The sequence below is a fragment of the Macadamia integrifolia genome, chromosome 2, assembly GCF_013358625.1.
Source record: "Macadamia integrifolia cultivar HAES 741 chromosome 2, SCU_Mint_v3, whole genome shotgun sequence".
Taxonomy (NCBI): Eukaryota; Viridiplantae; Streptophyta; class Magnoliopsida; order Proteales; family Proteaceae; genus Macadamia; species Macadamia integrifolia.
Genome location: NC_056558.1, coordinates 25,757,292 through 25,784,918, shown reverse-complemented (window position 1 = coordinate 25,784,918; position 27,627 = coordinate 25,757,292). Strand labels below are relative to the sequence as shown.

Here is a 27,627-nt window from a genome sequence, read left to right as displayed (position 1 = left end):
AAATGTTTCATATCCATTTATGTGTGTATCTTTAGCGTATCTTAGTGTATCTCCGATACAATACGATACCCTCCGATACGTATCTTAATTTTGGCTGATCGATACGGCGACCGATACCGATACGTTAATCCTTGAACACGTGAATGGTATGAAAGTTAGGAGTAAAAGTTCATATTCACAAGGTTGGTGAACTCTATAAATATCTACTATAATTGCTTACCAAGTGGCAAATCACAAAATGGGTATACCTAGTGCAGAGAGGCTCCCATCATTACAGGGTCTAGGGAGCGTCACAATGTATGTAGACTTACCCTTGCTTCTTGGAGAGGTTGTTTAGTTACCAAGTGGCAACTCATGAAATTACAACATTCAAATTCATTATAAACTTTTGGGCAAGGGAATGCTATTCGCTAGCATAGGTACACGCCAGTGGGTACGGCCAATGGGAGGATTTGCATGATCAACTTCAACGTAAGGTAACGTGGTCTTTTCACGTCGCTGTATTTAAACGCAGACACACATTTGCGGGCATCGTTCTTTTTTCCTTTACTTTTATTAACTAAGGATGAAATATTTACCAAATAAACCTACATAAAAAGCATCAGTTTCTATAGCATTTCATTTGATCTTACTCGTACTTCGTATGATTTTAATCTGGAAAAAAAATTTAGCTAATACCCGAATTGTAACCTAACAGTCAAAGAGATGGAATAATTCAATTCCCCTAAAGTTAACAAATATCCTCCTAAGTTATAGTATTTTCTAAAATATTCTTTTAGATTCCATATCTTTAATTATCATACGGACTGCAATTCATAGAGTAAATAAATTTCGTTTTTTCAATATAACCTTATCTTGTCAGGTAAAAAATAAATAAATATAAATCCAACCTTACCAATCACTGTCTCAGGCTTCTAGAAAGACAGGAAGGACCCTTTGACCCACTTACTCTGTCTGGCTTCTTCTATTGTATTTTCTTTCCTTTGAGCTTTGTAGCTATGTAACAAAGAAAGAAAGCACTAGAAAGTCCATTTGTTGGTACTGAAAATTGGGATCTATCTTTCTCTTGCGTTCTAGAAAGGTAATTGACAGATCGGCCCACGAAGAGTAGAGACTTTCCTTTATTTAGCTTTTGCACATCCATGTAAACACGGTTATGAAAAGCTCATGTGGTGGGTCATGGGTGGGGCCTTCTACGACTAGTCTTCATTGTTTTTATAGTAAATGGAAAATGAATTCCTTACGTGGGGTCTTCCTCCATGGTCTGAAAATAAATTTTGGGATTTAATGAGGCCACGTCTATGAGCCTTCTCTTAATTTTAGTCATAATCTTTGAAGACTTACTTTGCATGGATTATATTTTTAGAATAAAGTTTTTTTCATTGTTAGCTGAACATTGAAACGGTTCAGAAGTGACCTCCTCTCTCTCCATCTGTCTCCCCCTATCGTGTAAGATTGGGATAGGCCATGATTGTCTTAAAAAAACTGATCCATTTTTTCAGTTGAAGGGTTTTTTTTTTTTTTTCATCCCATGGTCACTTGATCGTTGGATCCAACTGTTGAGTGGTGATGGAGTAGTGTCAATTTATCAATTAAATTCCTCTGCACCAAATAGTTCTTTGCATGGGTACCTTGATTTTGCCATTATAGACATGTTATTTTGTCAACCTGAACGCACCCTTGGAGGGTTAATCGATCAAAAGATGATTAATGACATAGGGTTAATCGATCAAAAGATAATTAATGACATCAGATACGTAATTAAAAAATTATTTGTATTTGAAATGGTTTTGATCAAAGATTTAGTTATGGTATCAATCTTGGTCGATACCAATATGATACGGATCTAGGACCGATTGTATTGGTCAATATTATTATTACTTTGTAAAAAAAATTTTTTTTTTTTTACCCTTAATAATGATACGGTACCTGATCCCAAACGATCAAGTATCATGATTGATCTCAACTGACACCGATATAATATGATCGAAACGACCAATCTAATATCTATATCCAAAATCATGGTTTTGATTAAAAAAATAAAAAAAAATCGATTATAATACATTGTACACACTAGCGGATATAATGGAGTCCCAGTCGTACACGTTAGCATCCTATTGGTTGTCAAATCTTCTCAACAGTTTAACAATTCTTCCACCCGAAAAAGAAAAAAAAAACAGTTTAACAATTCAACCCTTTCGTTGTTGCATCCTGAAATTTCCACCCTTCCCTACCCTCTCTCTCTCTCCCCCTTTGTTTTTCTCCTCCGTTGCTAGGCGCTACAACTTATCGATGGAGCTGCTCATCTCTCTCTCTCTCTCTCTCTCTCTCTCTCTCTCTCTCTCTCTCTCTCCATATGTTGTCTCACCCAATTATGATGCTACAGCCACTCTTCCATAATTAGCTGGCCATTTCTGTAGGTGCTTAATTATGTTCCCCCACCACTGTCACCCAGCCAAGTCAATATCTTTCCCGCCCCACTTCTTCCTCTTTACGCTAAAACCACTTTGCCATGATTAGTTGGCTATTTCCGTTGGTGTTTACGCTCTCCCGCCACTGTCACCGGGCCAAGTCCTAAGCCATCCCACCCTACTACTTCTTCCTCTTCTACTTCTTCTTCTTTTCTTCTTTTTCTTCATGTCTAGTCACAAAACTATCAGCTACCTCATTAAGACTGCAAGAAATGCTCCCCAACTGTTGGCAAGAAATTGCACGGTCTGTTTGCTACAATATGCTGACCACAAAAAGTTCTTTTGCAACCGAACCTGTAAAAGGTTCGTATTGGGATTGCAGGTGTATCAGAGTCGTCTAGACTCAAGAAAATATTTCTAACTTCTAATCAGGAGATGTGAGCACTCCTCTTGCCTCAATAACTCCATGGATTTCTAATGTTCTTTACAGAAACGTGATGCAAGGATTGAAAAAGATGAAGACAAATGATAATAACTCATAGACAATGGCATGTATAATCTTATCTCTGTTCATATTCAATATACTAGAAATCGATCTATTGTCTTTATTGATGTTAAACATACCAGAAATAAAGATCTGATGTCCCTGTTGATTTTAAATATACCAGAGACGTGATCATTACACTAGGAAATGAAGAACATAACTTGAAGGAAGTACATGACTTCAAAAGAAAATACTAATCTAAAAGAAGAAAGAAAAAATGAAATGAAAGAAAAACTTGATGTCTGAGTTTGTTCGATTTGTTGATGATGTCTTCTTTCTTCCACCATAGTCCCTTTTGTAGTTTTATTTGAAAGATCTTACTCCTTTGGCAGTTTCACAACAGTAGGAACCCATGTATCATGTTCTTAGTAGGGTAGTTAATTAGTTGTAACTGCTTTAACCACGTAAGCCATGTCTTTGTAACTTCCTTGGAATTGAACCACGTTTGTATGAATTATGTTGATTGACAATCGGTCAAGCTAACCGAAAAGTCAGAACTGCTTAGCTATCGGTAAAAAGTCACAATCAGTCAGCAGACCGTACTTAGAAATAGTCAATTCATAATCCAAGCTCCTCATTTTTGGTCAAGCTGCTGACCGTAGTCAAAAATGGTCAATTCAAAATCCAAGCTTGTCATTTTCGGTCAAGCTGACCTAAATTTTAGTTGGAACCAACTCATGTTGAAATGAATTCTTTCTCCAGGACCTTTTCGTACAACGATCAGCCCTTTAATATAGATCCCTTATCATCTGATTAGTTAATTTCCCTCTGCATTAACTAAATCAAAAGGAGCTTCTCATGGAATGACGCATCTTGTAATTCTTAACTCCAAGAAGAACTGAAGAAGAGAAGAGACCCCAAAGAGCTGTGCACTTAAGTAAATTCCACTAATTGCAGATTATGTTCTAATAGCTAAGGTCTTGCTCTTCATAGTATTTCTGTACATTAATTAAAATAGATTAATTTTTCTATGGATTGGGTTGGGAGTCTTTTTTTTTTAGGGAAAGGTCACCTAAGGTTTTCCACCTCTTTTCTTATGAAATATGTATGGTTGTTCATTAAACTATTAAAGATTAGCTTGTCTTCATCATTAACTGAAATAGAACACATTTGGAACCAGTTGCAGCAAATGAATTTAATAAGGTGGAATTCTTGAAGATTTGGAAATTTCTTTGGATGCCCAGTCTTTGCTATGCTTTGGAGACATTATGAGTCTCTTTAAAGCAAGAAAATGATGGAGCAGAGAACGATTCTCTTCATTGCAAAGATGGAGCAGAAACTTCTCTTCCTTGCAGAGAACGATTCCTCCTACAGAGAAGATCTTAGTTGTAGAAATAGAGGAGCCTCTTTATTCTTCGAATGGGAGATGAAGAATACTTAGGACAAATTGCTCGGAGAAAAAGAAAGGGGGGGGGGGCAACATAAGGGTTTCAAACCCAAGTTTGGAATTTCAGGGGAAGCAGCTCATAATGGAGTAGACCCGTTTTGCCTCAAAAGGTTACATGGAGTAGATCCGAGGAACCGTCTGATGATGCAATCCCACCGTCCACCTATCTTAGAACAGGAGTCCAGCGCCGAAGGCGTCACTACCAGTCCTGTCCGATCTGCTACCAGCAAAGGATTTTGATCCCCCTCTCTCCCTCCCCAGCCCACCAAAATCTCAAAATAGCCTTTTTCAAAATTTTACTCTCCGAATGTTTTGCCCCTACACACGTCTTCTACTCAAACATGTGTTCCGTGTATGGCAACAACATAGGGATCAAAATGTAACCAAATCGAAGCACGTGAGTCACACATGTAGCATGTGTCCCCTGCAACTCAACGCAGTGCTTCCATGTCCCCTGCAGCTCAATGCTTTCAACTCCCCTGCAGCTCAACGCTCTCAACAATCTCCAAGAGCCCTTCCCTTCCTCCTTCTTAACCTTGACCCTAACCTTCTCGGTGTCACTGCCGGCGACAAATGCCGGAAACATCAATGTTGGATTCTAATAATTATGTCAATTTCGAATATCCTTCAACTCCATCTCCTTGGGAACATTTACCATTCCAAACATCAACAAGGGCCACATAGTGTTGGATTTATGGGCTTAATTAATTATTCGTGCTAATTAAATGAGTGGGAATCAAGTTGCAGCCACTCTCAAGTTTAGGGATATGCTCGCTCATTGTGGTTTAAGATTTTACGTGCAGGACAGTATTATAAATATTGGGTTTTGGATCCCTACATCCATTATTCACTTTTCCCCACTTTATCACTAAAGTGAAAGATATTTGGAATGCAGGAGGCATACCCAACATTGCTCAGGGGTTATAGAAGATCTATAGCCAAAAGAGAAAAATGGGGAGTGACTGGCATCCATCATCTTCAACATACTAGGTCAAAGGTGCAAACTCGATCCTCTATGATTTGATAATTTTATTTGATAGATGTTCTTTTTTTTCCTGTGTGGTTTCCTTAACAGGGTTTCAGACTCGAATCCACAGGGAGATCTGACACATAGGTCTCATCAGAGTCGATGATGTTGAAGAAGAAGAAGAAGAAGAATTCGCCTTCACGGGACACTTACCGGACATATAACGATGAATTGGCTCCACAGAGGGGAGGAGGAATAAGTGGTGATGGGATTCATTTTCTTTACTATAGGAATTGATTTGAAGAAGGAGAGAAGAAAGAGTGGTCAGGTGGGCTTCCAAATTGGATAAATTGTTGTATGCTTAATAGCTTCTAGAATTGGAGGAAGGACGAAAGCAGCCAATTTATTTGGTAAGATCACAGATATGCGTTGAAGGAGTAATGACTAATGACTAATGACTAATGACACTAAACCGTTTGAAGCGCAACAGATTTGGTAAAATAAATTAAAAAATTCTTCGGAATAACTTCGATTCATAGGTGCTAAAGTCTTAGTCACCATTTGATAACGTTTTTTCGTTTCTGTGTCTAGAAACAGAAGAAACGAATTTTCACGTTTCTAGGAACATAAATGGATTTTTGGGTGTTTGACAAACCTGTTTCTTGGATCATTTTTTGCACGAGATAAAATATCATTTTTATTCTTGGAATCACAAATTTGGCACAAGAAGAAATTAGTTCATCAATTCACTGTAACAGTTGAAGAAAGACATTAGTAACCTGCAATTCAGAACAACTTTCACTCATGGAGCATCGATACAAATAGATAAATGTTAAATATAGATCAGCCCATTTGTTCTATTCATCTCTATCACTAGTAAAGCAAACTCCTCAAAACCCAAATGAAGATACCACACAATGACCCAATAAACTCGAACCCGTCGTATTCAACAACAGTTGTAGGGAAAATAATCAAGAGTAAGTCATTAATGGAGGTTATCAATGGACGGTTTGAGATACAAAAGCCAAATCAAGGCACAAAAGTCAGGTTAAAAAAAGAAACGATTTCCTACATCCATAAACCCAAGATGAAAATTTTGTTGAAGAAATCAGGGGAGGAGCTTGCTAAATGGGGAATAAACGAACCAAAGTGGTTTACATGAGGAAGAAGACAATCGATTACCTTCAAAGCCCTCAGGAGTTGGGGTGAAATTCCTTCGGGAGTACGCAGCGATGGCTTTCTTTCACTGGTTTTGGAGTTTCTACTGTTTCGATGGTGGATGTTATAGAAGAGAGGAGGATGAGAATCCGAGTGAAAAAGGAAGGAGGAAGATGGCCTTCGGTGGTGGATGAGGATCGTCCTCTCCGCTGCAACTCTGGCCACTGCTACTGTCTTTAGTGACTTTTCTTTCACTTGTTTTGGGTTTGCTAGATTTTTATCGGGCTTTTTACAATTGTTAGCGTACAATTCCGTTTCTAGAAATGAAAAAACAAGTCGGACTTGTTTCATCAAAGTCGTTTCTAGAATTGTAAATAGGCATAAATTTTGATTTATGTTTCTAGAAACAGGTGAAACGGAACGACTTTATCAAACTTTTTTTAGGCTGTTTTTGCTGTTTCTGGACACAAAAATGGTAGAAACAGAACGTTGTCAAACGGTGCCTTAGACTAGTCAATTGGGCTCACGTTTCGTTCATGGGTGAAAGTTTTCCTTCATCGTGGGTGAACGATCAATGGAATTTAAAAATTGTGGTTACTTCCGGTTAGAATTACGATGAGTCTATTGACATGAGTTTTGGGTTATATGTTACACTAAAGAAAAAAAGAGTCTTAAGGCTATATGGGTATTTTGTAATCACATGTAGTGCATTTTATTGATGATTGAATTTTTAGAGTAGCCAATAAAATAATTTTTTTTGTAATTCTATTGGCTTGTAATTGATTTGAATGGAAACTATTCTGTAAAATCCAAAATTGCTAAATCAATGTAAGGAACTCATCACCATCTCAAATAGAGTACTTTGTGGAATGGTATCATCAAACTCATCACAACACTCGAATATTTTCTTATATAATCTTCTACACTCAAACATTGCTGCATTGAAAACAATTTATGTACAACTTTATACTGTTCATCTTATATTTTCAAGAAAGGAGGGGAAGGGGGAAAAAATAAACAAGAAATATATTTGCTTAATTCTTAATTCATAGATTAATTATCAGCATGAATGCGAGAATTACATCCCAGTGTCTTCCAGCAAGTGATTTTAAGCCATTTGATCCACTACAGATGGCCTTGTGATCATGATATGTGCAAACCTTTTTCTTCCTGCAATTAATTACAACAGAGAGTTTAGTTTTTTCAAATTTTAAATGCAATCCTATTAGGCATATTATAGAAAATGCCAATTTTAGATGCATACTTGTTACTGAAGTTAAAAACTGTCTTCAGCTCCTTAGGGAATGGTTATATACAGATTGGACCAACCTGAATATTGTGAACCCAGGAAGAGCCCGAGATTTCCTTTTGTCATTGTTGAATGCCAGTATGTGAATCTTCAATATGCATATCCAATTATGAGCTCATGATTCTTGACTTTAACATGATTAATGTTTCTTTTATGTAGACAATATGTCATATAGTGGAAACCCTACTCCTGCTCCAACCACAACCACAACCACAACCACAACCACAACCACAATCCTTTGGAATGCTTCTGAATTGAACAAATTCATCAACTTAATGATTGATAATGTAAGGAATGGTTAGAAGTCCAACTCCACATTCAGTAAGGTTGGGTGGAATAACATTAAAGCAGGACTAGAAGCAACTTTCTAACGTCCATTTCGAAAAGAGCAGTTGCGTAATAAGATGAATAAGCTACGAGGTGACTATAATAGTTTCAGGCGGTTGCTCGAAACTATGAGATTTGGATGGGATTCAAATACTAGGACTGCTACAGCTGCAGATTCTATTTCTGAAAATACTATAAAGGTAATCCATTCCTTGAAGCAATAGTCAATGGATAAATACTTTTTTTTTTTGCCAACAGTGTATAATATCGATTTTTTTTTTTGGATTATAGGCAAATCCAAATTGGACCAAATTCCGAAAGAGTGGACTTCCATGGTGGCCAGAGTTGTTAGAGGTCTTCTCAGACTCAAATGCTCGAGGAGATAGAGGAGTATCTCAGCATACTGCTGGGAAGCAAAAGTCCATTGACATTGATCTTGGTTGTGAGGATGAGAATGATACACATGATTCCCTTGAAGATTTAGTAGGTCTAGATGATATAGAGCCTACAGATGTTGACGAAGTGGTCAGTCGTTCTACAATAAAGCGGAAGCGTGATAGAACTCCCACAGACCGAAGGAAGAAGAGTATAACAAAAGTCATTACCAAATCTGTACATGACTTCAGCTCATATGTGGCCTGGAAAATGGAACAGGGGGATAGTAATACTCCCACTTCCAGAACAGTTCTTCCAACTGTCAATAATCTAGTGGATGGAATGTACAGCATCAAAGCATGTCAGGTATTATTGGACAACATGATAGAGTAAACAGAAGAGATGTGGGTGAAGGCTCAACAAAAGATACACAAGAGTGCTGTTTGGAGAATATCATTTGTAGAAGTTGTTGTTGAAAAAAGGATGTGGATGATTAGAGCATTGAAGTAGGATTTGGGAGTTTCTTGAAAACAATAGGTTTCTTTTTAAATTTGAGGATGACATGGATATTTGTTTGTTTGATTTTGATGGATGTTTTGATTTAAAAGTAGGATAGGAGAATTTCTTTGAGGATGACATGGATATTTCTTTGCTTGTTGATTTTGATGGATATTTTGATTTAAAAGTAGGATATGAGAGTTTATTTGAGGATGATATGGATATTTTTTTGTTTGATTGATTTTTATGGATGATTTGATTTAAAAGTAGGATATGAGAGTTTCTTCCATATATTGAAAGAACCTTTGATGTATTGAAAAATAGATTCCAAATCTTACAAAAAATTAAGGGTTATCGTATCGAGGACCAAGCCAGCATCGTAGTTGCATGTTGTGGGCTTCACAACTACATCAAAGAACAAGCTATTAAAGATGATCTTTTTGATGAATATGGTTGTGAACAAAATGTAATTGATCAACTAAATCCTCCTAATCATCAAGACTTCATTGCTCCAACTACAAGTACAAGTCAGAGAGGAGCAAGACAGATGTCAATGTTGAGGATAAATATAGCAAATCAAATGGCTATATTGAAAGGAATGCCTATGATTCCAATTGGTGGACCTTAATGTTTTGATTTTAATGACTTTATGTCAGTTGCTACCATTAATGATTTTATGTTAGTTGTTAGAGTATATGTTACGTAATAGAAAAGTCTATGTTCTATTTACTTATGTGACATTTAAAAAGATATTCCCTATTGAATCTCTATCACATAGGGTTTTTTCATTTTAATCATGTATGATGTCTTCCCTTTTGTCAAAATTCTAATGGCATAACTGTAATTAATGATACATGCATAAGAAACCATTTCTTGAAACAGAAAAATCAAACACTTTTTTGAGGTAAAAAAATTGTTTCTTGGAACAGAAACGGGAGAAACCGTTTCTGCTGTTTCTAAACACAAAAACGACTGAAACAAAATCAAACGGCCCCTTAGTGGAAACATAGACTAAGTCTTCAGATTTTTGGTCACCTTTTTTGTAAGTAGAATCACCTTCTGCTCGGGTGCTAGCCATTTTATGCCATCTTATTCCCTTCTTGCTGTGTTATTAGTTTAATGTTTAATTAATACAACCATATTCTGAACATAGGCTGCATTTTCTATAAAATTTGCTTTAGATGCACAACAGGGTAGTTTATCTATGGTTCCTCTCATCACAATGTTTTTGATGTTAATTGCACCATGTCTATGATCTGTTCCCTGGATAAACTTAGAAGGGATTGAGATATGCTTAAAATAGAATTGTCTGTGATGTAATCCTTCAACAGGATATCCTCTCCTTACTGTATTACTTTCAAACAAGGTTCAAAGCATAGAAGAAGGGGAGATTATTATGTCAACCTTTTATTAAAAGCTCATCTTTTTCTCCCTGCTAGTTTGGTAAGTAAATGCTTAGGTTGCTGAATTTACATCCATTTAATGGCCTTGAAGATCCATGTTAAAATGCACTAGAATTGAAAAAATACTGTACCAATTTTCTTGGAATAGCACTAAACAAACTCAGGTTGGCATTTGATTTAGCAAGGAGTGGCATATAGTGGATTCAAGATTCAAATAGAAATACCTGGGAATAATGAGTTGTAACATTTTGAGAAATTTGTGTAGTTGCTATGTGGTTATTACTAACATAAGGACGATGTTTGCTGTTTTATTTGCACAGCCACTGGTAGTAGTACATACTTGCTTCCTGATGTATTTAATGGTGTTCACTTTCGTACAACCTTTCAATGCATTTAAGTTTCAGATTCATTCCAAAGAAAATGGTTTTGTGCACCATATGCGTGACTGATTGACGTCTTTATTTTTATTTTGCAGATCAAATGTCTATCTCAAGTGTTAATTGTAGTAATCCCGATGTACTTAAGTACAGATGCATCAAGTGTCGATGTAATCGAAAAGCTGCAACTAGGATCTCAGAGACTGCGATAATCCAAATAGACTCTTTTACGGGTGCCTAGAGTTTACATGTAACTACTTCGCTTGGTGTGATCCTATAAATGCACCAACATCTGAGTCTCCATGTAAAGAAGTCCCAATAAACAATCTCGCACATGACTTTCGAGAGATGCAAGAAGAGGTGCAGGGGTTGTGAGAGGAGGTGCGGGGGTTGCAAGAGGAGGTGCGGGTGTTACGGGAGGAGGTGCAAGTATTGCAAGAGGAGATCCAAGGGTTGTAAGAGGTGCACAGTGAAAAAATTAGATTGGATGAAATAGAGAAATTTTTTGGATCGGTGAAGGTTGTAGCTAATTTTGTATTTTTTTTTTAGTCGTTATGTTTGTAGCAATTGTGATTGGTAGAAGAATATGATGATGTTATGTAACTGAAAAAGATGTTAGTAATGAAATGGTGTTTTCCCTTTTGGTGTTTTATTTTGGATTCTCTCTTTATTTGATGAATTATTTTTATTAAATGGATTGTTAATGTTAGGATTTAAAATGTAACCGCAAGCATATGGATCAGTGTAGCTATGGGTCAAACACAGGAAGAGTAGCCACTTTATTTTTTGCCTCTTTTAATAATGTGAAAGTGAACTGATTAATGGTTGTGATCTAATTCTAACTACCGTCCTAAACATATGTATCTAAAATAACGTCCTAACCATTCTTCATCTAAGAATTTAAAGACGCAAGCCACGCAATGAAAATTAAATAAATAAATAACTGAAAATAAACATTCCACGCAATTAAAAACTAATGAAGGAAAAAAAATGCTTAAATAAAAATAAAGTAAAAGAAAAAGGATAAAGCTAGAGAGAGGCTCACAAGTAGGTTTCTCTACTTAGCCCGAGGGATGCATCATAATATGAGCTTCCATACTTGACCAGAGAGTCATTCTTACAAGGGTTACTCTACTTAGCTTTAGGGAAAGGGAAGCAATTAAAATAAAAACAATAAAATAATGATTCTATGGCTAGGAGGGGCAAAACCAACACATACACTAGCCATGAACCTTGGGGGAAAGGGAAAGCAATAATGTAACGATTGAAATTAAAATCCCAAATTAAAGAAAGGGTAGTCAGAAGAGGGAATGAGAGGGGGGAGAGAAGACTATTGAAGAAGCCTACCTACCTAAATCAATGCTTGAACTTAAAAGCTTGGGTGATTTGAGATACTGCAACCCTAAAAACCAAATCTGGAATTAACCAGATCTGAAATTTCTAAGCCTGAAGAAAACAAATATTGAAAAAAAAAACTAAACTTGAAAAATAGATGCTCCACGGCTCGTGATCTTGTCACCTAGATCTAAGCCTAGATCTATAACTTAAAAATTACAACTCAATTGCATAAATCATAAACATAAAAGGTTGAATAAAAAAAAAAAAGTGTTTGCATTAATTAAAATAAAAAACTATTACAAAAGTGATTAAAGCAAAAACAAAGAAGAACTAAAACTAAAGAGAGAGAGAGAGGGAGAGAGAGAGCAACTAAAAAAAAAACGAAGAAGAATGAAATGTCTCCCCTCCTCTTACATGAGTTGTATTTATAGGGAATGGGGAGGTAGGATAACAAATTTTTCTTTCCTAAAAGGGAGAAACCCACAATTGGAGGAGAGAAAAGAGAGAAATAAACTTGGAGAAATTTCCTATAATTTTTTTGCTTATTTTCTTTCATTTTTTTTTTTTTTTGTTGTTTTTCTCCCTCTCTTCAAATCTTATACATAACCCCTATTGGCCGATTTTTTTTATTTCCATTGGACGATTTTCCTTCTTGCTTTATGTGATTTGGACAATCTTGTAGTGATGATGTGGGGGAGGGAAAAGATTTGGACAAGATTTATTTCTCCTCTTTTTTTTCTTTCTTTTTTTATTTCTCTTCTTGCGCAAAAAACCCCTCCCATGATTTACCGTGAGATTCGAACTTGAGACTTCCTGATGAGTAAGGGAATTTCACACACCATAGTTCACCAACTACACTAGGTAGTTATTGTTGGACAAATATGACGCCCAATAATGTTTAAGGCGCTTAAAATACAAAACCTACAAAAAGAGAGTAAAACCTAAGGTAGCTCTATTCTAAATATGTAAAAATGCATGCTTTACTATTTAGATTTCACACATAAATGTACTCATCAATTAGTAATGAAAGGAGATAGCAATTACATCAAGAGCATGTAAACCATCAAGGTTTAAAATTCAGCAAGGTTTCAAACAAAATTGACACTAATAATATGTTCAACAACAGATATTGAGTCTTGGTGGATTCGAACCACCATCCCATGGGTGTAACCCCATGTGCTCTTCCAATTGAGCTAAAGACTCACCTAGGGGCATAAACTATGTTAATTTCAAAATTTAATAAAAACTTCAGCACATTAGAATTCCATAAATGGATATATAACAAAAAGAAATTAATTTCAAACACACATTTGAATTCCAAAAATGCAACTGAGGCATATGTTCCCATAAGTAAAAAATGAAACTTAACAACTAAGATGATCAGACACTATTTGAATGGGGGAACGATGTTGCTATTTTTTTAAGCTTGGGATGATATTCCTTGTAAGTCATAAATACCCTACGACAAGGCAACCACATTGTCCAATACAACAATAGTGAATAAATAACATGATTGTAATGAAAAATATACCGATACATTTGAAACATACTAGAAATATAGATCTGAAACTTTGATTGTCATTCAGTTGGTCAGATTCAAAAGGTGCACAAAATTGTTGCATTTCAAATGGTGAAATTGTATGGTGTATTTCAAAAGATGCACGAGCTTGTTGTATTTCAAAAGGTGCACAAGCTTGTTACATTTCCTATGAAGAATCACCCATCATTCCCTTAACAATTTGTTTCTTTCTCTTTTCTCGATTTTTCACCCAACTCTTCTTACGTCTATCACCTTCTTTTGGACTATCTTTTCTCTTGAGAGTTACTCCATTGTTGACAACAGTATCTTTAACTAGAACCCTTTCAAAGCTATCAACACTTTCATCATCCTACCCATCAAAGCTAATATTTATACTGTTACACCCCTCACCCGGCAGACCCAACTTACCATTAGGAATACCGGTGGTGTGAGTAAGACAAGTATTTGTCTTACAAATCTACCAGGATCTCTGATAGCAGTATCTTAAAATTTTCACAATCCCCATCACAAACCAACATAAGCAGCAGAATCAGAGTATAGTAGCAGAATTATAAGTAAAACGGGGAAACATCTAATGGTAATATAATAACAATAACCGAGTTATTCCGTTACAACATCCATGACGTATAATATAATCTAAAGAAATACATAATCCACAATTGTATCCGAAAGTATCAATAAGTGATGTACAATCTCACGGTGCGGCATAAGCACAGTGATCGCAAGCACAGTCCTAGTCGTGTTCCTTCGCTTCTGGCATCCACCAGTCGCTCACACCGTACTCCGACCTAGAAGATACTGGATCACCTACCATCGGCACCACAGTACCTGCATCATCATCTAAAATGGGGTGTATACGTGGGGTGAGCTTTCCAACTCGCTCAATGAGAGGTGGGGCAAATACATCCAAGCAAGATAATAGCAGTAATAATTTATGATGCATGATTGGGAAAATTAAACACATAGTCCATGATGCTCATGATGCAATTCTTTTGTTTATTATCTACCTAACATTACAAACTAAGTCTGGTAAATGCTACTACGGCGCATTAGGCTATGTCCCTCGTCTCAAAAACGACATCGACAGCATAGTGATACAAACCCTAGCCGTGGTTAGAAGCCTGCCGATCCCCGTATGCATCCATGGGTCACCCAGCAAACCCCTGATAACCCTCTCCTGGCAGTCACGGCACCGATAACACATTGGCCACGCCGGACAGGTTCCCACCTCCGACAACAATCACATCGTACCGCGGGAGTGGCACTTCGAAAAGTCTCATCACACATACCATAATGGGTTATCCAACACCTCAACCCCTGTTGACAAGGGTGCGTAGCATAGGGAGTGATACCTAATCACATATATGCTACATGCCTTCATAGTGATACAATTAGTATGGATTACACGATATCGGAGAGATCTCGACCACAAAGTGTAGCCCATATAGTCCCGGGTACATGATACGAAAGACCTTAGCCACAAAGTGAAACCCAAGACCGTTTACCTAATCTAGCATGCACTAGCAGTTGAGTATGGACTACGCAACACCAGCAAGACCTCGGCCACGAAGCATATCCATTTTCAAATGTAGTCTCGGGGTATATGATACCAGTGATACCTTAGCCACAAAGTATAACCCGCAACTACAACTAACTCTAATGCACATAATCAATGCATGAATGCAACATACATACGGCAATCACGGCACCGGTAGCACCTCGCCCACGCTGGATTCCATCTCACACACACACATCCAAACACACGGTGATCACAGTACCAGTACCACCTCGGCAACACCGGATCCCGTCATACATTTCCACATAATTCATATCATGATCGAAAAATGACAACTACAATTAAACATATAATTCTAAGCATGTGACCAATTTAATAAATAATAAACATTTTAAAAATAAACAAAGTCCATCCTTCACCTGTTTTACTATCGGTTGTGTTTGGGTTCAAGTACGGCCACCGATCGATCAATTCAATTTTGGCTTCAGGGCTCGTGCGTGTCACTGTCCTAGACATAAGGGGATTGTACATCAGTACGCATCAAAAACATCGGGAGGGACCCACCAGGTCACCCCCAAAAGGTACAGACACTATCACTCAATGACAGTAGTGTCACCGGAAGCAACCACCGGAAACAAGGCATTTCCACCAAAAATATCAGTCTTGTTTTCAGTGGAAGTGATAGAGAGCACATTAGGCTCATTTGTCCATTGGAAACAACCCACCAGAAACAACTACAGTGCTTCATGTGCCATATTTTCGATGGACACAGGAGGGTCCAACTCGAATTGGGGCTTTTCGACTCGGGCCTGATCGTCGAGATTTGTTCTGTGGAGTTTGTAGGGGATGTTTCTAGCATCATTCTAAGCCAAGAAAATTCCATTTCCTCCAAGTCGTTTGGAAGATACATCGATCGAACGATCGAAATCCTAGTTGGTCTTTTGGCATTACATGTTACCGGAGCTCACCGAGCTTGGTTCGAGCTTGAAAACTACAACGAGAGGGTAAAACACCCATCCCACAACCTTGACATAGTTTATACATTAAGATTCTACCCATACCAAGCTTTGCCTAGGCCAAAATGAAGAGAGAGAGTGGCATGGGAGGTTGTACTTACCTCCGACGGTGATTCGGGCAACGAGGCAGCAGCCGACACCAAGGTAGGCCTTCAATCCCCTTCTTCTTCCTCTTCTTCTTCCTTCCTCTCCTCTTTCTCTCCTCTCCTACATTGGGCACAAGGGAAATGTGGAATCATTCCTCATTTCCCAACTTATAACTTAAGTTGGCCCTTAGGGTCCGTTTGGTTTTGGCCTCTTTTGAACCAATCGGGTTAAAATGAGTTTTGGGGCACGAGGACCCGCACATTTAGGTCCATAAGGTGTTCACATCAAGAGGAAGGTGTGGAGGATGATTTGGGATCATCCAGTACCATTTACGATGTGAGTGGCAGGACCCAGGGGCATCGAAACCTCGATAGCAGCCAATGGACCCATCGAAAACAGACACCGAATTCATGCCCAGGCTACTTCTGATGGCTTGTTTTCGATGGTCAAAACAGCCTACTATCTTGATAGCTTCCTATCCCGGGGTTGGTCTCGCACGAGTGGTTGACCTCGGACATGCCCAAGGCTTTTCGGTAGTTATGATGGGTGCCAGAAATCAAGTGTGGGGAGTCAATTCACTTACCGTCTGGGATCGGTAGGTATTAATCCCCTCCAGTTAGATAGACACATGATGCATGAACATGTGGGGTCATCTTTACCCCTTCGACAATGCGCAGCCGCGAGCCAAAACCCGATTGTACTTTCGATCTCCGATCCGAGGCCTATCACAACATTTCAAATTTGACCAGATTAGGGCACGGGTGTAACATATACTTTTCAGATGTTTTCATGTCTCATCAGCAACGTTGTCCACATAAGCATAACCCTTAGATGAATTTGATGCTATTGCTGCAATCCTAACCAGTTTAGGATAAATACGCCTATACCTTTGTGAATAATCCAAGTGGACATTTTCCACAACAACTTTTCCTTCAGTATCATGTACAACTATATTTCATATTATCTGTGTCCATCTCCTCAATATATATGCATCTAGAATATATTTGAAATCATTGACATCTAGAACTTTAAAAGCATGCCGACAAAGAATGTCGAATGTCGAATGTCTCAAATCTTCTACAACTACAACGAATCATATACTGATTTAGGTTGCACGACACTGTACATTCATCTGCTTTTCCAAATATTGAGACTACATATTTATAACAGGTGGCATTCTGAATAATTTTCTTGATGTAGCATGCTGGAATCCACTCATACTATTTCTGAAGTTTTTCAAATATCTTAGGAGTGTAAACTCTTGCTGCATGATATTCATAACAGGTGACTTTATGAATAAATTTCTTGGAAGCTTATTTCTTGCATCAAACTCTATCTTCAACTCATTAGCACGCTTGTCAGCCACAAACCTTTCGAAGTGCTTGAAAAATTGTACAAGGCCAAGAGTTGAACTTAAGTAAAATTTCATGTCACCATTTATACCTTCACATAGTTGTGTACTCCACATTCCTATAATCAATATTTCCTTCATGTAGCACTTGACCCATTTATATTTAAGACAATAAATACGGTCTAACCATGAATTTTCTTCAACCTGATGACCACTTCTTCGTTTATCCCATGTAATTTCAAATTGTGATTCATCATCATAATGGAACATACATTTCTTCAAATCTGCTAAAACATTTGAGCCATCTTTCATCATGTTGCCCTTATGCTTTATACCATTTTGCAGTAGGTGCCATGTACACAAGCCATGCTTTGTCTTAGGTAACACCTCAGCCAATGCCTTCCCCATTGCAGCATCTTGACCTGTGAAAATAGTTATTGGCTTCTTTTTTTCATGAACTTCTAGAAAAACCTCAAACAACCATTTGAACGAATCAGCCGTCTCATTATACAAAAGTGCAGCCCCAAATATGACGATTCCCCTATGATGATTGAATCCAGCAAATATCCCAAAAGGTCTACACTCTTTGTTCGTAGAAAATGTTGTATCAAAGCTAACATCATCACCAAACGAAAGTCTCATTGATGCTTAGTTCAAAGATAATTCTTTTGATCTTCCTTCAGGTACCCAATGCTTTGTTTGCCACCTGCATGCCTTCTCATGTACTCAAACATGTCATTAGGTCTAAAACCACAGTCATCTTCCAGATCAATTTCAAATGCATGAAATTCAAAAACAATCCTTTGTGACTTCATCATAAGTGAAGTTCATGATTGTGTTCTTCAATAAATTCAGTGCAATTGTACATCCCATCAATATTCAATTTAATTCTTATCTGTGCAAGACAATCAGTTCTTGTCTCTGCTCAAGGCTTACCACTGTTATCATCTCTCTTGTTTCTTTTTTCCTTGTTTATTACATACAAATACCCTTGATGTAACGGTCTTGTTATCTTTGATACTCTTATGTACTCAATCGCTTCTGACACTAAACCCCTTTGTTCCTCCATATCCATTGTACAAATCATATGCCTCTTGCTTAGAATTGAACACCATACCAACATGAGTCTTAATCTCACTATGTGCAGTCATTGGATCTTCCATTTTTTTGCCTAAATATTGAGCAATTTAAGTAAAGAAGAAACATAGCTTTAACCCATAAAATAAAGAAGAAACAATAGTATGAGAACACTTTACAGTATAATCCAAAAAGGGGGGGCATAAAGGATAGTATTAAACACCATGCAAAAATTGTATGTTTAGAATCTTTACCATTCTGTTAGTCTCTTTTCTCACTTCTATTTGATGCTAAACAGACATTACAATATCCAATAGTCTTTAATTCAAATATTTCAGAAAGAAGATCTTATCCAAAAAAAAAAAAGAAGAATAAGAGAGCTTGTTATGCCACTTTTCTGACATGATGGATCGAGAAACTCAAATCTGTGTTTTGAAGATGCAGAAAAAATCCATGGCATCCTTGAACAATTTGTTATGCCACTTAGCCCAGATGGTGGTTGTGTTAACATTAGTTTCTTTAAAAACCATCATGTGGCTGACATGCCAATTTCTTGTCCTATCTATGCTTGTTGTCTTTGACTCTTAAGTAGGTGCTAAGCCTGAAGGTAGCACCTAAAAACTGATGTGTTAATTTCTCTTGTTGCAGCTGTTGGCTTTGGTATTCTATATGGATGGGTCTCAAGCAGTCGCCTCAAATCTTCCTTGCATTTCTTTCAGTTTTCATTGTTTAACGGAGTGATTGGCTTCGTTAATTATACAATCCATGTCAAGTCTCTGTGCCAGGTTTGATATGTGAATTGTAACTAGCCTTCTAGTTGATTTCTCTTCTACTAACCTTGTTAATGCTTTTTGGCTGCGTTTGCTTATAGGCATTTGGTTGCATTCGGGAAAAAGGGGGGGGGGGGGAATTTTCAGAATAGAAAATTGAGGTATTGTTGTTCAAACTTCAAACTTGGCTTCTTGTTGGAATTATTCTCCCTCTCTGTTGAACTGAAATATTGCAACAACCAAAACAGTGATTAATTATGTGTTCTTTTTATTGGACTAATCTGTTTGTAATCAATCAGGTTTAAGTATATTTGTACCCATAACAAAACCTATGTAAAACTGAAATTGAATCTCACTCAATCGTCACATCTATCACTTAAACTCCACAAGTTGCAGGGTTCTCGGTGGAAACTATAGTTTAAAGAACATATGAAAACATATATTCTGTTCAAATCAATAGACACAAAGGCAACACTTCACTTATTCTTACAAGAATTTTTTTTTTTTTGGGTATGGGGGAGGGGGCAACAGCAAAGAAGAGCTTTGAGACACCAACCCCTCTGAAACCGGGATTCACGGCAAATGTGTGTGTGTGTGAGAGAGAGAGAGAAATGGAGATTGAGCATACCTTGATACATAGCTCTGCGGATGTGAAGCTCTGTGATCCTGAAGCCGGATCAACGACTCCAACCCCTCTGAAAGTCCCTGTGACTCTGAATCTCTTGCTTAGTACTCAACGATTCTGCCGTTAGAGTAGAGGGAAACGAGCCCGCGAGATCGATTTCAAACCCCTCTACAAGTTAGGGCTTCACTGTGGTATGAGGAGAGAAACAGGGAGACGAGTCCACGAGATGGATTTCAAATATTGAGGAATGGTAGGGCTTTAGTGAGGTATGAAGAGAGAAAGAAGGAAGAACAGGGTAGAGGGAGACGAGTTAGGGCGATCGATTTCAAGCACCCCGCATTAGTCGTCTGCGATCGTTCAACAAGAAGTTCGTAGGAGCAGTCAGATTTCTCGTCTCCACATGTCGACCATCCGCAAGGTCTTTGGGCGCTTGCTGGAGACGAGCCGGATCCTAAAAACTCTAACCTCGGCCTGCCAACCGTAATAAAATATATATAATATATTATATAAGAAAATGTGTTTAATGTTTAAAGTTTATGATAAATATTATATCGATATATATTTTACAGTATGGACAAAATAAGCTTGAAAGGTAATGCGATCCCTGTGACTAGACACAAAGGGAACAAAATGATTACTCTACCCATCATGAAAGGTGGAAATCCTACCTCTGTGAATGCTTGCGCGTGCACTTCCATTGATCCCACACTAGCACAAGGGCCATGCTAGCTTTCATTGAACTCTCTCCTTTTACAATATAACTTAAAACATGGTTGAACTGGGTTGTGCCAAGGTATCTCAGCCCAGAGCCTATTCAGGATTAGGGCAGGTTCAGGCAAATAGGGCCAAACTTACACCCCTACCTAGGAGAGAGAAAATGGAGTTGATTCCAAATTGTTGAAATGAATCAAGTAACACGGGCTTGGAGAAAGATTATTTCCTCTTGTCTACTTCCATCAATTGCCACTTTTGGGTGAATGGAGATGGTATAGGTCTTTTAATCTCAACTCTTTTCTTGTAGGAACTGCAAATAATTCAACTCTAAGATCTTATGTGTATTTATTGGTTTTGCTATCTTACTTTTGAATATTTGGTTTTCCCACCACAAAAGTAGTTCTTTTGTTTTCTTATACTTTGATTTTGGCAATGCACTTTCTGTGTGGAATGTTCAGTCCCATATCGGAAGTGGAAGAGATAGTAAAGAGGTATACATAGTTATGGGAATTAAGCAACAAGAATCTTTGAAAGAGGGAAGTTGCCTCCTCCCTGTTGAAGGGATTGGGGGTGCTTTTCCGCACATGCATGCCTAGTTTCAATCTGTTTGAAACGATGTCTCAACGGGTCTCGTGCTTCTATTCAACTGTGGCTGGGTTTAGGAAACTTGGCACTTTTGTTTGAATGTGTGAGTTTGTAAAAATACATTAATATAATATAGGCTAAGAATCGAGATCACACAGAATCAATGCTAATCCAGTCCAATCAATTCAGACCGATTCAATCCGTTTCCTCAAACCTTGGTGCCAAGGCACATCTGACCTTCCCATAATAGGAGAGTAATTAAAAACTATGGAATTAAAATGCTTCTTATAAAACAGCAGCATAGAGTGTTAATTTCAACCAAAAGACGATAAAACAAAACACATAACAATTCAGTGCAGCTGACTCCTTTGTTGGGAAGGTCCTATCTCTAATGGCCGAGATAGTTTGGCCGTTGTCCACTCTTTGGCTTTTAGAGTTATGAAACTCTCAAACCTTGACTTCAGCCCTTTGCAATAAAATAAATCATCTTCTTACAAAAAAGAAAAAGAACAAAAACAATTCAGTGCATTTGGAACTGAGTTGGCTTCATCATTCCCTTCTGAATGAGCTCTATACTGCAGGAGTCTCCTACTTTCAATCCATTTGAAGCCGAAATCACTTTCCAATCACCCGTTATGGAAGTTTGGCCATTCCTTTTGTGCTTCAGCTTCACCGGCCATGAATTTCCTTTTCCATCGGTTAGAATGGTCTCAAAGGTTGTTTTAGCTAGCCCATTGGATATCACCACTTTCTTTGGTACGCCCTGTAAACACATACAACACCCCTCACAATTGTCAAAAGAGAAAGAGATAGGGGAGGGGGGCAGGGTTTCAAAAATCGGATTCGGATCGATGAAACCGTCCGATCAACTCGATCTTTAATTGATTTTTAAAAAATAAGAGTAAATCTGTCCGATCGAAGGCCAAATTTGACCAATCTCGCAACCCGATACCAAAATAACAAATCCTTGAAGGCCGGGAAAGGGGGGGGGGGGGGGGGTGGGGATTAATTGAAAAACATTGAGAGGAAAACCCTCACCAAACAGTACTCATCAAGGTTAAATTGTCTGAGAGAAGTAACAAAAAAAGTAATTCTTTTGAGTGGCTCATGAATCTCCTCAGCTGCTCTTGGATCATTATAATCGAACACCTTAACATCGAACACCATATTACCACCACCTTCACCTCTGAAATTATCAAATAAAATGTTATTTTTTTCTAAAAAGGGGGAAATTGTAAATAAATAGAAGTAGTAAGGGAAAGTTATAACCGTGAGCCGAACTTGAAAACACAGACATCGTCTTTCTTCAAGTGGTTGGCATCTGAGAATTTAAGCCAACCACCTAATATGTACATCCGATTATTGCTTGGCGTGCGTCTTAGCTTCACTGGCCATGGTCTTCCCTTTGCATCCCTCAGGATCACTTCGTATCTTTTACCTATCAGACCATTAGATATAACAAAACGTTTGGGAATATTCTGCACCATACAACACTGCATCAGGGAGAAACAGACATGATATATGGCAATGGTATGATATGATCAATCCATGGACTCACCAACATAGTCTTCTTAAGATGAAATTCCCTTATTGTAACCGCAAAAGATGGACACTCTTTAGCTACCTTTTCTCCTTTGGAACGAGTCATGACTCGCCTACTAGGAGGGTTGTCACCTACTTACCATTAGAAGTTAAAAAAAATCATAAAAAATGGAAGAATTTATACAGAGAAACTGAAGAAGCAGAGCCATGGAACTAAAAGCTTACTCTTGCTCTTGCTCTGAGCTGTGTTTGTAACATGTAAAGGTGGGTAGTCTTTGTCAAGGAAGCTTTTACCGAAGATGATGACATCAAAGACCATGGAACCTTCGTACCCGAAGACTACGAAATCCCCAAGTTGAAGATTATTGTCTCGAACAAAATCAGTCCAGCCCTCTTGGAAACAGAATCCTTTGAGGTTCACAGTCCAGGACTTGCCACAAAGACTATGGTTTCTTAAAGTGGCTTCTCCTCCTTCATAGTTCTCATCAAATAGGTACTTGTGAAATGCATTAGGGATCACCTGCAACAGTTCCCATATTTAACTATTAACTTAAGCCATTACTTTAACTAAGAGAGAGAGAGAGAGAGAGAGAGAACTTACAAGCTCTTGAAAAGAAGCAGGTAAAATGGGTGTGAAGAAGTGGGGTTTCTTGGGTCTGATTCTTGTCGGTGCCATTTTTAGGGAGAAAGATCTTGGTAGTGATTGGGTGCTTCTCTGTTTATCTGAGTATAACTTCTTCATTCGCCTGCTTCGACCTCATGATTCTGGGTGGTTGTTCCTTTCAAATTGAATTTCAAACTAAGAAACTGGCAGGGTAACGGACTAATGGACTGGTGATTCTGCTCTACATAGCTAGGCTCTACCAGACTACCATCTATCACTAACCCATAGAAAATTTGAAATGGATATTGCCTTGATGTCTTTTTTTTTTTTCTTAGAAATATCTTTTCATATATTATAATTTATAAAAGTAAAGAATTGAATACTCACCAATTCCATAACCACAAATGTATTAGCAATTTGGTATAGCCCATTTAAAGATGAAATTTTCCATCCTCTACTTTTCTCTCTTTTTTTTTATTTTTTATTTTTATTTTATGAAAACTTTATTTTGATTGGAACTCACCCTAAAAATATCTATTTAATCTTAGCAATTTAAACCACATTGTAGCCAGAAACTACTAGTGTAGTTGATTAAGGTGTTGATTGTTGTAACAGTTTCCCTCCATGGCATGTCTCAAGTTCGAATTCCCCCTCCTTCGTCACTGCTTCTTGACTTGGGACGCCACTTGGTAATCTAATATGCACCTCAAAATTAAATGGGTGTTTTCAAAAATAAATAATTCAAGTGAAATTCACATATTCAAAGTATAATATAAGAAAAAGGATAAATGACATCTAGGGTACTTAATGTCTGGAGAAATTGCAGCCAAGGTATTCGACATTTATTAAGGTGAATTAAGAATTTTTATTTTCATTTTTACCCTTATATATCTTTTTTTTTTTTTCTATGATACAAAGATAAAGGGTATACAATTGGAGGACAAGATGAGGGAAAGGAAATCTCAAAATTAAGAACTCCCGGGTGCAAGTGCTCTACTATACTTTTCTCTACTATTCTCTACCTTATATATCATTATAATTGATTTTCTAGTATACAGCATTCAATAGAACTCGGTCAGTAGCCTCGGTTCCTACAACTTGCTGATCGTGCCTCCCTTCCCACCTTATAATTGCAATTCTATTACTATGGCTTATTTTAAACCCACATTATACATTATAACATAGCCAATCTTATAAAATGTCGTGGCTGTATATAGATTCGATTAGGGCCTAGCCTGGCCTGGCCATAACTCAAGGCCTACGAAAACCAACCTTGACCCAACCTCAGGCCAAACCGGGCTGACCCTAATTTGACCTGAAACATTAAATTTTGTTTAAGGAATCTGAAACTTAATAAGACCAGCGCTAGACTTTTCATGAAGTGGGGAAATTAGGCACTATCAAAACCCTGTTGAATACAACTTGGTCATAAATTGTAGTTAGAACTTAGACACTGAAACTACAAGATTAATCAAGTAGCTATTTTCTTCGATGTTACAAAATTTACAATAGTTGCAAACTCAGGACCTTGTAGCGTGAGGATTTAAAACCGTGGAAAACAATTACTAAACTTACAGACATCTTCAGAGAGCAAGAAAATAATCAATCTTTGAAAGCAAAATAATTGAAGAAGAAGAAGACATGGTTGGGCTAGGCTGGACCGAGCTCAACCCAAGGCCTCATCAACCCTTGAAGGGCCCGACCATCACTTAGGTGCAAAAATTCCTAGCCTTACCCATCCTTAGGGCCAAGATATCTCAGCCCAAGCCCTATTCGGGCTCAAGACAGGCTTTGCCTGAGAAGGCCAAGCTTGCATCCCTAGGAAAGCATTATTTTATGACATTGGGAAAATTTTGGGATCACATATATAATTGATATGGGGAAATCAACATTCTCTGGTCTTACAGTTCTTTGCCTAGACACAACAGGCGGCAAAATGACACCATCACCCCTGTTTATGCCCATGTACACCCCCTTAGTGGGCCACGCAACCAGTGAGGTTCTTTCCCCAATATATACATTACAAGCCAAGCCAACTAAAATCTCACGCCAACGACCTCTTATGTGAACCTGGCCTTTGTTATCCTTGGGCTTTAGTTTCAGCTCCCATGTCATGTCCTGCCATTTTGATATTTCAGTGTTATGTTGTGGCAGTACCTTTTTCCTTCTAAATCTTTGTTTCTTGCAAATTCCCTGGGAACATAGTCCAACAACAAAAATTAAGCCCTCTTATTCATTAGACTTAGAAAGATATATATGCAAGAGCCAACTAGATGAACTACTGCTACATTTGGCTGTTTTGGAAACCCTTTAAATGTTTCTCAACAACCAAACAGAGGAAATATTCTACAAAGAATGTGTAAGACTAAAATTCTTGAAAGAAGTCACAGAGGAAGGTTTACAATTAGGCTCAATCTGGCTATCCTTGCTTACATCAGCCGATGGAAATTCTCCCAGAAGCTTTAGAGTCCACCACTGTGACATCAAATACCACTTTCCCATCTTCATTTCTGGAATCATCAAAGCAACCACAAAAAAATGGATCTGCCCTGTTTGCTCTTGAACGAGTCTTAACTGAGCCTTTGAAATCTAAAAATCAGATCAAAATGGCATCAATGCAAACATGGAGAAACTATAATAAGAAGAAAATTTAAAAGGGTATTCTTTGGCCTTACTTTTGATTTTCTTGTCAACAACTGTGTCTCTATTTTCAACCTTTCTTACCCTCTTCTTTTCATTTTTAGCAAGTAATGGTGAGTTCTTTTCTTGATCAAACACCATGTGACCTTGGTGTCTGAACACCACGAAATCCCCAATAAGAAGATGATGATCACGAGCAAAATCAGCCCAACCATCTTTAAAACAGAATCCAGTAACCTTCACAGGCCACGATTTGCCAATGTTTCTCAACATAATTCTCCCTCACACTTCTCTTAAGTATTTTAGAAACCCAATGGGAATCTCCTACAACAAATTTACTTACAGGAACCATTAATCTAAACAAGAGAGAGAGAGAGAGAGAGAGAGAGAGAGAGAGAGAGAGAGAAAGAGAGAGAGAGAGAGAGAGAGTTACAAGTTGTTGAAAAGAACAAGGTAGGATGGGCTTAAAGAACCATGGATTCCTGGGTCTGATATTGGTAATCACCATCTTAAAGAAGAATCTCTCTGTTTTCTGATTTAAATTGCAGAGGGATCCCGCTTCATTGTCTTTCACAAGCTGGTTGAAGGCAAACGGTCACAGTTGTTGTCGGTAAAGAGAAATCAAATGGATTCAATTGGAGTTTTCTGGAACATATCAATATGCTAGACCCATGCTGCGAGTTGTCTCATGCCATAAATAAACCCGAACACTCAAGAAATCTGTTGGACAGGCAGATTCACATCTCTTACAACCTACACAATCCTCTGTTCTTGGAGCAGAGGTAATTTTGCTTAGCTTTACATCCGTCCCAGGTATCATTTTTAATACATCTATGGGGCAAGATTGCACACATTGAGTACATCATATACATATATCGTAAATCTCTACTGAATGTGATATTAAATCTATAAATTTTTTAAGGGAAAAGGTTGGATATACCGCCGATATCAAGTATGCTAGCATCCATTGTATCTCTCTCTCTCTTCCCTTTTTCTGAAATGACCCTCATATCCTTCCTGAATGATACTCCATCATGTGTTCCTGTTGGTGCTATCCGCTAGCATACTTGATATCGGCGGCATACCTATCGCTCTCCCATTTTTTAATGTCATAAATTTTTGATCTAGTAAAAATAAATGTAGTAAATGTTATAGATACCAGACAAATCAATGATTATCAGAAATTTTTTTAATCAATTTACTTTATTTTTGGATCTGCTGATGAGAGAAGGCTAAGATACTTGGATTTCTTACCTTCTAGCAAACCTTGGAAATCTTTCTTACATTTACGAGCAACTATTGCTGCATAGGGAGAAACACTCCACGCAATGTTGCAAGACCAGATCAGGTTTACGTATGAGAACAATCTCGTATATCCCTAGTCTATGGATTTGGATTCCACTCTCTCTCTTCATTTAATAGATTCCAAATCCACGGACCAGGGACGTACAAGATTGTTCTCGTAC

At 37.8% G+C, this 27,627-nt stretch overlaps 2 protein-coding genes across 4 annotated transcripts; both read right to left on the bottom strand.

Moving 5' to 3' along the window:
• Window positions 1-14,189: 14,189 nt before the first annotated feature.
• Window positions 14,190-20,531, bottom strand: LOC122060424 (protein FAR1-RELATED SEQUENCE 5-like). 3 transcript variants are annotated; one of them, XR_006134402.1, is made up of 2 exons: window positions 20,080-20,531; window positions 14,190-14,474 (listed from the first exon to the last, which is right to left on the bottom strand). XR_006134402.1 is itself a non-coding variant. In XM_042623513.1 (2 exons), the coding sequence occupies exon 2, from the start codon at window positions 18,244-18,246 to the stop codon at window positions 17,407-17,409; it is 840 nt and encodes a 279-aa protein (XP_042479447.1). In that variant the 5' UTR covers window positions 18,247-18,775; window positions 20,080-20,531; the 3' UTR covers window positions 17,255-17,406. The 3 variants fall into 3 exon arrangements, 2 of the variants coding, with proteins under 2 accessions (XP_042479447.1, XP_042479454.1); XM_042623513.1 differs by lacking the exon at window positions 14,190-14,474 and adding an exon at window positions 17,255-18,775; XM_042623520.1 differs by lacking the exon at window positions 14,190-14,474 and adding an exon at window positions 17,255-18,318.
• A 1,228-nt stretch (window positions 20,532-21,759) lies between these two features.
• On the bottom strand, window positions 21,760-23,639 carry LOC122092349 (putative B3 domain-containing protein REM15). Its single transcript, XM_042662665.1, has 6 exons — window positions 23,519-23,639; window positions 23,143-23,437; window positions 22,934-23,049; window positions 22,645-22,853; window positions 22,414-22,561; window positions 21,760-22,138 (listed from the first exon to the last, which is right to left on the bottom strand). Exons 1-6 carry the CDS (start codon window positions 23,591-23,593, stop codon window positions 21,896-21,898), a joined length of 1,086 nt encoding a protein of 361 aa, XP_042518599.1. The 5' UTR covers window positions 23,594-23,639; the 3' UTR covers window positions 21,760-21,895.
• Window positions 23,640-27,627: the final 3,988 nt, after the last annotated feature.

Coding starts and splice junctions, on each gene's coding strand:
- LOC122060424 (XM_042623513.1), bottom strand. CDS start 18,246: ATGAGACTTTCGTTTGGTGATGATGTTAGCTTTGATACAACATTTTCT.
- LOC122092349 (XM_042662665.1), bottom strand. CDS start 23,593: ATGGCACCGACAAGAATCAGACCCAAGAAACCCCACTTCTTCACACCC. Junction 23,438..23,518: donor CTGCTTCTTTTCAAGAGCTT/GTAAGTTCTCTC, acceptor GAACTGTTGCAG/GTGATCCCTAATGCATTTCA. Junction 22,854..22,933: donor ATCTTAAGAAGACTATGTTG/GTGAGTCCATGG, acceptor TGTATGGTGCAG/AATATTCCCAAACGTTTTGT.